The sequence below is a fragment of the Labrus bergylta genome, chromosome 15 (assembly GCF_963930695.1).
Source record: "Labrus bergylta chromosome 15, fLabBer1.1, whole genome shotgun sequence".
NCBI classification, from domain to species: Eukaryota; Metazoa; Chordata; class Actinopteri; order Labriformes; family Labridae; genus Labrus; species Labrus bergylta.
The window spans coordinates 2749784-2761088 of record NC_089209.1 but is presented as its reverse complement, the minus strand read 5'-3'; the positions used below and the strand labels follow the sequence as shown (position 1 = coordinate 2761088).

At 40.7% G+C, this 11305-nt stretch overlaps 1 protein-coding gene and 1 long non-coding RNA gene across 4 annotated transcripts; one reads left to right on the top strand and one right to left on the bottom strand.

The window, feature by feature from the left end:
• Positions 1-7522, bottom strand: LOC136182695 (uncharacterized). Its single transcript, XR_010668746.1, has 2 exons — positions 7389-7522; positions 1-5234 (listed from the first exon to the last, which is right to left on the bottom strand). It is a non-coding gene; the product is annotated as an uncharacterized lncRNA (long non-coding RNA).
• Positions 7486-9960, top strand: nkx2.4b (NK2 homeobox 4b). 3 transcript variants are annotated; one of them, XM_065963529.1, is made up of 3 exons: positions 7486-7787; positions 7905-8105; positions 8876-9960. In XM_065963529.1, the coding sequence occupies exons 1-3, from the start codon at positions 7631-7633 to the stop codon at positions 9583-9585; spliced, it is 1068 nt and encodes a 355-aa protein (XP_065819601.1). In that variant the 5' UTR covers positions 7486-7630; the 3' UTR covers positions 9586-9960. The 3 variants fall into 3 exon arrangements, with proteins under 3 accessions (XP_065819601.1, XP_065819600.1, XP_065819599.1); XM_065963528.1 differs by having other exon boundaries at positions 7902-8105; XM_065963527.1 differs by having other exon boundaries at positions 7486-8105.
• Positions 9961-11305: the final 1345 nt, after the last annotated feature.

Below are 11305 nucleotides of genomic sequence, written 5' to 3'. Positions count from 1 at the left end.
TTGGTTTGAGTTTTTTAAAAATGACAAACATACAGAATGAATCTCTTAGAAACAGATAAAGTGATACATATATATATATATATATATATATATATATATATATATATATAGTTGTAGTTCTCAGGCGCCTCCTCCTCCCTCTCACAGTGGAAATAAAGGTTTGATTGATTTTTGTCATGTTTCAGGAGCCAGGTGGTCTGGACGCCTCCCCCTCCCTCCCTCCCTCCCTCCTCCCTCCTCCCTCCCTCCTCCCTCGCCCTCCTGGTTGGAGTGGGCTGCCTTTTCAAGAGGCGTTCAGGGGCCCCAGCTGCTTGGCCCTAAAGCTCCTCCAGAGAGCCGAGGATTAAACTGAGGGGAGAGAGAGAGAAAAGGGAGGCGATGAGACAGGAAACGTAAAAGGGGGTTAGGAAGGGTGAGGAGGAGGAAACAAATAGAGGTTGTAGAGTCTCCCTCACCTCCTCCTCCTCCTCCTCCTCCTCCTCCTCCTCCTCCTCCTCCTCCTCCTCCTCCTCCAGCCTCAGTCACAGGTGGGTTTTTTTATCTGAGGAGGAAAAGAAGAAAAATATACGGATTAAACTTCTGCAGTGTGACAAATAATGATAAATAAAACATCTGTGACACTGGTTGAAAACTTCACATCTTTTACTTAAGGAAAAGAAGAAGTCCCTAAGTTCAACTATTAGATTTTATAGTATACACATACAGAAAAGCTTCTCTTACAAAAATGTATTTAAACTTTCAGGGAAGCTCCTGCACACTGAATCGAAATTGCACAAAAACATTGGCAACATTCCGAACATTGCCAATGTTTTTGTGCAATTTAGACAGTTTTTGTTGATGGGTTTATTCCTCTCCTACGCACCTATCTTATTAAGTAGATCATCAATCAATCATTATTTGTAAAGCGCCATTTCATAACAAGTGCTATCTCAAGACCAGGGTGTTTAAATGAACACCCGCCAACCGGCCAGTTGGGGGTAAAAATGAACTTTGGCGGGTAACTTGGTAGAGTTATTAGCCATTTTGGCTGATGCAAATATCATCATCATCATCATCATCATCATCAACATCAACATCAACCTTTATTTAAGTTCTCGGAGAGATCACTGAGGGCGACCCTCATTTACAATGATGCCCAGAAAACATACATAAATGATAAACAACAAGAAATAAGATAAAGCTACTACAGAAAATGAAATCAATAAAAGAGCAATAAGAACAATAATATATATACAATAAAATCATTTAAAAGCTTGAAATTACTACAATGATAAGTCAGTCATTAAAATAAAATAAAATAAAATATAATAAAATAAAATTTAAAAGCTTGAAATTACTACAGTGATAAGTCAGTAATTAAAATCAAATAAAACAGTTGCAGTCAGGTATTGGGCGGTTAAAAATAATATTTATAAGTGTCCATAAGGGATAAAAGTGCTCAAGTTCAGGTCCTGTTGTAAAATATTCCAGGAGTTTGCAGCACTGACACTAAAAGCAGTTTTCCCCAGGTCAGTCCTGGCATGAGGAACCTGGAGAACCATATTACTGCGTCTGTTTGAATCGGCAGGCTGCAGAAATGATGCGACAAGTCAGTGTTGCCAGATTTGGGCATATTTGTCTGGTAGAAAATCTGGTTGGCTGGTAACTTCAAAAATATACTAAACCATGTTGTCTGGTGGTTCAAAAAAAGTACATTTAAAGCCCTGCTCGAGACACTTTACCAAAGGGATAATATGCAGGAAGGATTTCCTATTTTTTTATTCTTGCGTTCCTGTTGTCCACACTTCCGGAGCAGGCCGTGCATTAACCAGGAGATAGATGTGGTTTTTTTTTTACTTTTTTACATCTCTGCAGGGGTGAGTCCACACTTTTTGGACTGGGGTGGCCCACCTGCTGCCTGCACCGATCACACACACTCTTTTTCTCAAGGTTTAATTTTGAGCTTTTTATGCCTTCATTTACAGATCTGACAATGGATTGAGTCAGGGAGAGAGAGAGAGAGAGAGACATGCGGGTAAGGAGACACAGGCCAGATTTGAATCCTGAGCCGCCTGCTTGGAGGACCATGACCTCCATATATGGGCATGTACTAACCACCATCACCGACTTTTAAACAACATGTACATCTTCTAAGCTTCATTGTGCACGGACTCGACACAACATGCACGTCCACAGTCACAGTTTAAAGTATTTTAGAAACTGAAAAAAAACATCTGCTCGAGCCCGCCTCTGGCAGGGCAAATAGCCAATCAAAGTTAGGGGGTTTTGGGGTGGCACCTTGGGCCCAGCCTCTTCGTCGTCTCCTCAGGTAAGCGAAAAGTGAGCCAGATGGATCCAAGGCTGAAGACATTCAATCCAAAGACACGTTTTCTCTCACTATCAAAGAGTTTCTTCACTCAGTCAAATATGAAAAAAAATAAAAATGCTCCCAAGGCCAAACAAAGGTTTGAACCAAACAGAGAGGAGATTAGATTTTAGAGTCACTCACAGATCAAGGTGTGCAAACCTGAACGAACCTGGTGAGATGAGCTCGAGTGCTGCAGGTGTAGTAAAGAGATCGAGACCTTTTGATCGCACCCCACTACACTTTGAGCTCCTTTATGTGAAGCCCAACTCGACGACAAACTTCAGAAACACGTTTTAAAATGTTGAAAGGAAACGTGAGCGTTCAAACTGTCTTTCATGCATCAATGTGTTGAACACGCTGTCTTAAACGTGTTCTCGTTCATCTATATGTTTACCTTTTTTTTTTTTTTTTAAACTATACCAACACCTGTCGACTCATTAGTTTAAATTTTATGACGAGACAAGTCAAAGTCCTTGTGATGCAGAAGTTGTTAAATCAACAAGTAATCGTGATCTCAGTATCAATAACAAATAATAATCATGATGAGGATGTTGTTTTGACATGATCGAGCAGCGCTGAGATGAAGTCGATATAAATCTAAAAATCTATTAAAAATTGAAACGTTTCCTCGTCAAATCAGAAACCTTCTAATAGATGAGGGGACATTTTTGTTTCAGTGATCACTGCACTGACGGATAAATCTCATCTGGACGAGAGGTCGCTCTCGATATCATCAGAATCAGAATCTGAATCAGAATCAGAATCTGGGTTTATTGCCAAGTACATTTACACATAAAGGAATCTGACTTGGTGTATTGGTGCTAAACAATTAACAAGGAAAGCAGAACTAGAAACAACTGAAATAATACAGTATAAGAAGATATTACAATATATAAAATAGAATTTAAAAATGTAAAATATAAAAATGCAAGTTAGAGCTCGACCGATAAATCATCCAGCCGATATCAGCGTATCCAGTGACATATTTTATCTCAGATTTATACAGATATCACTCGATTTATCACTAATCAAATAACATTATATTTGAGTTTCATCGTGTTACACTAGCAGTTCTCTGTCACCAGCAGAGGGCGCTGTATGTATCACTCTGCAGAGTGTCGGGCGGTGATGCTCGTTCATGCTCAGTTACTCTCCAGTCGAGTGGCCATCTTGTCTTCATTATAAATCTTTTACCACAAGTGTTTGATAACCGAGGAATAAAGAAAATAAATGTTTTTATATCTGTCTCTACAGATTGAAGGAAGCTCTACTAAAGATATCGGCCGACGTATCGGTATCAGATTTATCCTGTCCCTAATGTTTAGTGTTTTTTTAGTCTCGAGACCACTTTTTGAAGGTCTCGTCTCAGAATGGAAAGCATTTCTTCTCGGTCTTGTCTCGGTCTCAGACTGGGTAGACTCTAGATTTTAAATCGAGACCACCACTGATTGGCTTTCTCCCGTCATTACTGTGATTAGAAGGAAAACGCCTCTTTCTAAAAGAACAAATAACTTCAGTTCATTTGTAGTTTGATTTTTGGTCTTGGTCTTGTCTCTGTCCTAATCCCTAAATGTCTCGGTCTCGGATCACTCTGGTCTCGGGTATGTCTTGGTCCCCGTTAGCTTTGCATCGACTACAACACTAATATAGATATCGGCCCTAAAACTCTATATTAAATATATAAAGACCTCTTTGTCTTCTGACTCTCGTTCTTAAATTAAATTCAATCTTTTTTTTTTTTAATTCTAAAACTTTACATCAGTCAAGATGACAGAAACACAAAATATGGAGTCATCACAACAATGACACCGACTTTAAGTGAAAGAACTCCCTCTGAGAAACATCACAGTAACCATAATAATAACTCTGCACGGCCCACCGTCCACACTCATCACACTAAAAGTAAGAATTTAAAGCTTGTTCCCAGAATAAACTGTCCGTCTTAAACTCACCCTGAACTCTCACACAGATGTGAAACTTTAATCTCTGATAAATAAGGAGCATTTCAGTGATTTGGTAGATTGATCTCTGATCCGTTAAAAGCTTCGATTATCAGAAGCTGAATCACTTTGAACTCTTTAGACACCATCAGACGGGCGCTGATAAAAACCCAGCAGACTAGAGAGTACACAAGTCATTTAAATGTTAACATATATGTAATAAAAATATGTCTTATGTTCTACCTCGAGCCCTCTCAGACATCTTTAGGGATGTTGTGATGTTTGAAAAACATAATTATTGACTTCCTTTAAAGGGATTCAATCAGCAGAGGTGCACAATAAGTCTAAAATAAACTGCAGTGTTTGAAGAAGAAATATTCAACACACACACACACACACAAATACCAAAGTGTGAAACATCTGTGAACTGCACTTTAAGACTCTTTAACGAGCCATAATTATTTTATTTTGAAATTAATCTAAACGGAACTGAGGCTAAAACTAAAAAGAAAAACTTCTGCGTGTGTGAACGCGACATTAAAGAACATTAAAAGCCTCATTTAGTCCAAGAGATGAATAATAAATCTGTTTACATTTAAAGCTGCAGATTTAACATTAAAGATATTTATCAAAATGATATCTGATTTATAGATTTAATTAAATACGTCATTAAAATGTCCATTAATTGATAACAAACTGGCTACACAGCTGTAAACATCTGTGGCTCTCTACCCTGTAAGTCTGTATTCATTTAAAGGTTTTACTCTCCGGTGTTTCCTCCATCAGGTCCTGGCGGGGTTTCCTCTTCCTCGCAGCCGGCCGCAGCAGCTCAAAGCCGGGCTGAGGCTCCGCTCCGGTCCCGGTGTAGTGTCCTGATGATGAACGGATCAAACAAACAGCGGAGACTCGGTTTTCCCCCCACTTCCTCTCCCCGGACGGACAGTAGCCTAATAAAAGAGAAAAAAAAGCTACGTGAAGTGACGTGACGCAGCGGGTCAGCAGGTGATTGGCTGCTCGGACTGTGAAGCTGCGCGTGCAAAGGTGAACGAAGCTGCAGAAAAACATGAAGACAGTCTGATATTATTTAGACAAATGTGAGAATAGTAATTTAATTTTTAATATTCTGTGGAGCAACACGAGACACACGTGAACCAATCAGGTGAATTTTTCACATTTTCTAAAAACCTGTCAGGATCACTTTATCTGTAGATAATCTAATGTTTACTGGAAACCAACAGGAGGGGGGGGGGGGGGGGGGGGGGGGGGAGGGGAGGGGGGTCAACTTAAAAGAAATAAATAAAAATCAACTTCAACTAACTTTATTAAACATAACTTTTTTTAAAGTCCCTTTAAGATGTTATTATTAAACACTGAATTTTATTTTTCTGTCACATTAAATAACTCAACAAAAACTACAGAGTTAATAATGTAAGAAAATATGTTTACTGTTACCATGGCAACGGCTGATTATCGCGTAGACAGCCGTTAATAACATAAGCAAACATTATTATTAATGTTTGCATTATTTAAATACATTTTCTTTTAATTATTTAGGAGATAACATTTTAATATTTAATTGTCTCTGTAATCATTAATTAAATATTAATGTTTGTTTTTATTGTTTCTTTTCCTCTATGTTTCGATGCTTTTATTAAAAGAACTTGATTTATCCTCCACTGCATGGCAGACATGTTGTTACAGCAGGTCGAGAAAGAGAGAGGAGTACAATCAGGAAAAAATGTAAAAAAGAGTTCAAAACAAACATAATGAGGCTACAGTAAAATAAATGGTCAGAAAATAGAAGTGGAAATGTATTTTCACGTCTCGTGTGAAGCACTTTGAGTTGTTGCTGAAACGTGCTGCAGTAATAAACTTAATTCGCCGTATTTTATTTATTTAAATAGAGACAGTGCACATTAATGAACATAAACATGTAAATATACCAGATTATCATTTCCACCTGTAGTCCCTCTGCAGGTTGGTGGTGAACACGATGAAATGCAAAAACCAATACAACAAGTAAAGACAAAACAACAACATATAGTGTACATGAGTGAACAGCCACTCTTTATATAGGCCTACGTAAAGTGACACAGAGCTGCAGTACTGCACATCATTAAGAGGGTCTGTTGTTTGTTGTTATTTGCAGTAACGTAAAGATTCATATATTTGTTTTCTCGACATCATCTGAAAAGTCCAGAAACTGAAAGTTTGATTTTCGTTTGATTTAAAATGTGTTCAGGATTTACAGACTTGACCAGCAGCTCTTTATATAATGATAATATAATGAACTTATATTGCTTGAATAGGCCTATGTGCAATTAATTGTCTTTTATTAATGATTAATAAAGTTAATTAATCGGTTACGTAATCATAACTGACATGGCACATTTTTTTCATTTTACATCTGGCCTTCTTATAGGCTGTTCATTTTACTGTGACAATCATTTAATAACAAAACACTTTTTGTGAACGAGGACACCAAACATTTCATTCTTATTTAGGCTAACTTTGGTCTTCATCATTTAAATTAAAATAAAATAAAATGAGAAGAAGATCTCGCTCCAGGAAACAAGAGAAACTGTCAATAACAGAGTGGAGAAGTGTTTACATTCTGACGTCACTGTGATTAATAAAGATATTAAAAGTTTAGAGTAAAGAAACTCTGAGAGGTTTTAAAGTAGAAAAGATCTGACTTTGTCCACACACTCTGAGTATTCAGACTGTTGCAGTGTGAGGAGATAATCACAAAAGGCAGAACATCAGATCATCAGATCATCTGAGTGCAGCTGCCCGAACATGAAACGTTCAGGTGAGATCTTAAACTCAGGAAATGTGATTACTCCTCACTTTTTAGGGGATATTTGATTTTTTTTCCGGGCCAGACTATAACGTAAATAAAGATCAGGAAGAGTCTGGCAGGTGTTTCATAAAGTGTGTTAAGGCGTCATCATTTCACTTTTCTAAGAGTGTAATCGTCTCATCAGGACAGAACAGGAGCTCATCTGTGAGTTTGAAGGAATTCGTTTGGCTGAAACCTCGCAGAGCAAACAGTCTCAGCGGAAGCAGAAAGTAGGTCCAAACCCATTCCCTCCACTTACCTCTGTAATGTCAATTATCTTTGTTGGCTGCTGCTGCCGTCGCTCCGCCCCCCTCCGTGTGGTTGGAGTCTGAGTCCGGCGGGATAAGGGCAACTCGTCTCCTCGTTCAGCCGATCAGCTGGACTTCTTCTTCCCAGGGAGGCAGAGGAAGCACGAAAAACCCGGACGGAGGGAGGGAGGGGGACGCAGAGCCGCCGGACTGACCCGACCACATCCAGCCCAGAGCCCGGGGGGTCCGCACCATGTCCTTCAGCCCCAAACACTCCACCCCCTTCTCAGTCTCCGACATTTTGAGCCCGATGGAGGACAGCTACAGGAGGTTCGGAGGGATGGATCCCGCCGCGGGGAGCCTCGGATCCCCGCTGGGCGCCTACCGGCAGTCGCAGGTCTCCCAGCCCGGTATGATGCAGCATCAGCAGCAGCAGGCGCAGCAGCACCATCATCACCACCACCATCACCATCACCACCTGTCCTCCTCCTCTTCATCCTCATCCTCCTCCTCCTCTTCCTCAGCAGCAGCAGCAGCAGCAGCAGCAGCCGCGCTCGGACCCGGTGGGCCCTATCACGTCCCCCACGGGGTGCCGCAGTTCTCCGGGGCCGTCGGAGGGTTCTGCAACGGCGGCATCGGGAACGTGGGAGAGCTGCCGTCCTACCAGGAGACGGTGAGGGGCGGGGGGGCCGCGTGGTACAGCAACCCGGAGCCCAGATACCCCACAAGTAAGAAGTTCATTCAAACAAATACATTTATAATCAGAGGAAAGTTTTAAAAGAAGAGAAAATTCACGCGGGACAGTTTGGCCTTTTACGCACGATGGAAACAAAAGTTCTTAAAATGTGCATCAAAATAACAGCTGATTGTTTTTTTCAAGACCAACAAAACTAAAGTGAGCTTTTACAATTTATTTTAGGATATATTTACTGGCATCTAATTTTTCTGGCGTCACTTTTTACTTTCTTTGAGGATTGAAAACAGACTTCGTGGAAACGTTTACGCACACTCATTAAAATAAGTTATTTATGACATCTGTGGCACTAATCCGTTTTTTTTATCATCATCTGATGAATTTAATTCACCACTTTAATACATACATGCACGAAAGTATATAAATAAAGTGGATAAACTGATATTTATGATTTAAAAAAAAGGGATCTAGGCCTTTTCTCAGAATTTAAATCGAGTTGTTTTTTTCCGCAGCAGTCACATTTTTTCCTCCTAAACTTTTCGGCATATTTTCGTTTTACAAATGATGAATTTATTTATTTTATTAAGCATTTAAATGGATTTTTTTTACTCCTAAATTTTCGGCGTATTTTAGTTTTAAATATGATTAATTTATTTGTTTTATTAAGCATTTAAATTGATTTTCAATTTGATAAAAAGATACATATTATGAGATTTGAAACTTATGGATAAGCGAGTTTTTGTCTGAGATGAATCTCGCCGTTTGATTCGTTTAAACTTGATTGTTTTTAATGTATTTTTTAAGTTTCCAGATTCATGGGCCCCTCCGCCGGGATGAACATGTCCGGGATGGTGGGCTCTCTGTCCGGGATGGACTCCAGCACCAAGTGCTCCATGGTGAGTCTGCACGCGGCGCCGCGCAGGAAGCGGCGGGTTCTCTTCTCGCAGGCTCAGGTGTACGAGCTGGAGCGGCGCTTCAAACAGCAGAAGTACCTGTCCGCGCCGGAGAGGGAGCACCTGGCCGGACTCATCCACCTCACCCCGAACCAGGTCAAGATATGGTTCCAGAACCACCGGTACAAGCTGAAGCGGCAGGCCAAGGACAAAGGCCCGCAGCAGCAGCAGCAGCAGCAGCAGCAGCAGCAGCAGGAAGGGAGCGGCGGAGGAGGAGGAGGAGGAGGAAGTCTGTGCCGATCCTCCTCCGTGTCCCCGGTTCTATCCAAGACCGGGAAGAGCTGCAGGACCGAGTCCAGCGGCTCCAACCAGACTGGAAACAGACAGAGCAGCGCAGGGGAAGCCATGACGGCGACCCCGCAGCACCATCATCATCATCATCAGCAGCAGCAGCAGCAGCAGGTGAACCAGCTGTCCTCCACGGAGGAGCTGGAGGATTTGTCCCCGAGTCCGCCGCTGGGACTGCAGGCGCAGATCAACATGACGCAGACAGACGCGGCGCTAATCGAGTACACGAACAGCATGATCGGCTCCAATTTACTGTACGGGAGGACTTGGTAGGGGACACCATGAGGAGGAGGACTGACGGGGATCCGGGCCTCAGGTGGATTTTTTTTTTCCGGCCAACAAAACAAAACAAGCACCAGACTTCTTTTTGGACAGACACTGGTTTGGAGGATCAAGGTGCAAAACTAAAAAAAGAAACTGTAAATAAGAGGCTGAACCGGGTCTGAATGTGACTTCCTCTGCAAAACGAAATATTTGTGATTAGTCTTTTTATGTTTTGTTATAAAAGGTTTTGATTTAATACAGGAGGACAAAAAAAACATCTAATTTTTAGTTTCCCTTTTATTTCTCATACAAATTTAAATTATTACCAGAAGTAAAAAAAACGAAGTGAAGCTGCAGCTGTTTCCGGTTTAAATGAAATATTTTCACCTGAATTCATGATTCAAATTCTTCGTTACAGCCGATTTAAAAAAAAAACAAAACATGTTTCCGGTTTGAAATAAACGTCTTCTTTTTGTTTTACATTTGAATGTTTTTTTTTTTGTGGAGCCAGAAGCAGATTGAGCAGTTTACAGTGTTCATCAGTGGAACAATGAAACTCTTACAGACTGAATGTAGATATTAAAGAGAGAGGGGTTTGAATGTACCGGAATATTCTGCACAAACAACTCAAACATCTAAAAAAATAAATAATAATAACTGGGACGTTGTGTTTAAATATAATTAGACACTAAATGTGATGATTTGCAAAACATTTAGCTCCCCATATTTTGTTTGAAATGCAGCAGGAGGACATCATGTGAAAAGAGGAAACTGAGAAATGTCATCGCTTTGTGAAAATTAGAAATATGTTTCCAAAAAAGTTAAGAGAGAGGGGGGGGGGCATTAAGGTACAGGGGTTTGCCATGCCTAGGACCCCCATATTTGGATTCTTACAGGAACCCCTCTTGCACATTAAACATTCGACTTCTTCCTCGTTCATTTCTTTCTAGAGTTTTATTTTAAGAGGAGGGGGGGAAGTTTTTTTTAAATATCAGGGACCCTCACAGCCGCTGCTCGATTCAGATTAGGGGTGTCAGTATTTTCTTTTTTAAACTGAAGATTGCCATGACCCCTCCACTCCCTGCCCCCCCTTCATGTACTTTAAACACAGTGATTAATAACATCTAAAAAGTCATGTATTCAAATGTTACTGTCACAAATCATTTTAGTTAATTCTAATTTTTAGTCCATTTTCCCCCTGAAGTGTCAGAACCCCCCCCGCCTCCCCCTCCCACTTTGAAAAACACTGCATCAGTGCCGATGGCGTGGGTAACCTGCACCCTGGTGGATTCTCCATTATTAAGCATGAATTTTAATTAACACATAAAGCTGCCTCATAGAAAATGTCTTTTCCAGAGAAAGGCCCGACTGATCTAAACCTTCATTCAGCTCCAAGAGTGAGTGTAGCCCAAGAGTCCGGCTGACAAACGGGGGGGGGGGGGGGGGGGGGGTCCCTGCAGACCCCGTTAGTCACCGATTGTCTTATTTTCACGTTTCTTAAAGCTCCAAATATTTTACAGAGAGCGTGATTAAACAGGAAGTGGACAAAGGTTCACTTTCACAGTGACAGGAACAGATCTCTCTCTCTCTTCAGTGTTTTTAAAAGTGAAGCAGCAGAGCGCCGTCTATGACCCCCGTCACGACTATTTAGAAACACATGGCTGGCTTCTAAAAACAACATGTCTCATCTTTTTAAATGTTTGAAAAATCATCTCATTCTGTTTTTTTA

Bases quoted from the DNA above. Each gene is read 5' to 3' on its own strand.
- nkx2.4b (XM_065963527.1), top strand. From the start codon at position 7,631: ATGTCCTTCAGCCCCAAACACTCCACCCCCTTCTCAGTCTCCGACATT. The intron at 8,106-8,875 runs GTAAGAAGTTCA...GTATTTTTTAAG, and splicing joins GGAGCCCAGATACCCCACAA to TTTCCAGATTCATGGGCCCC.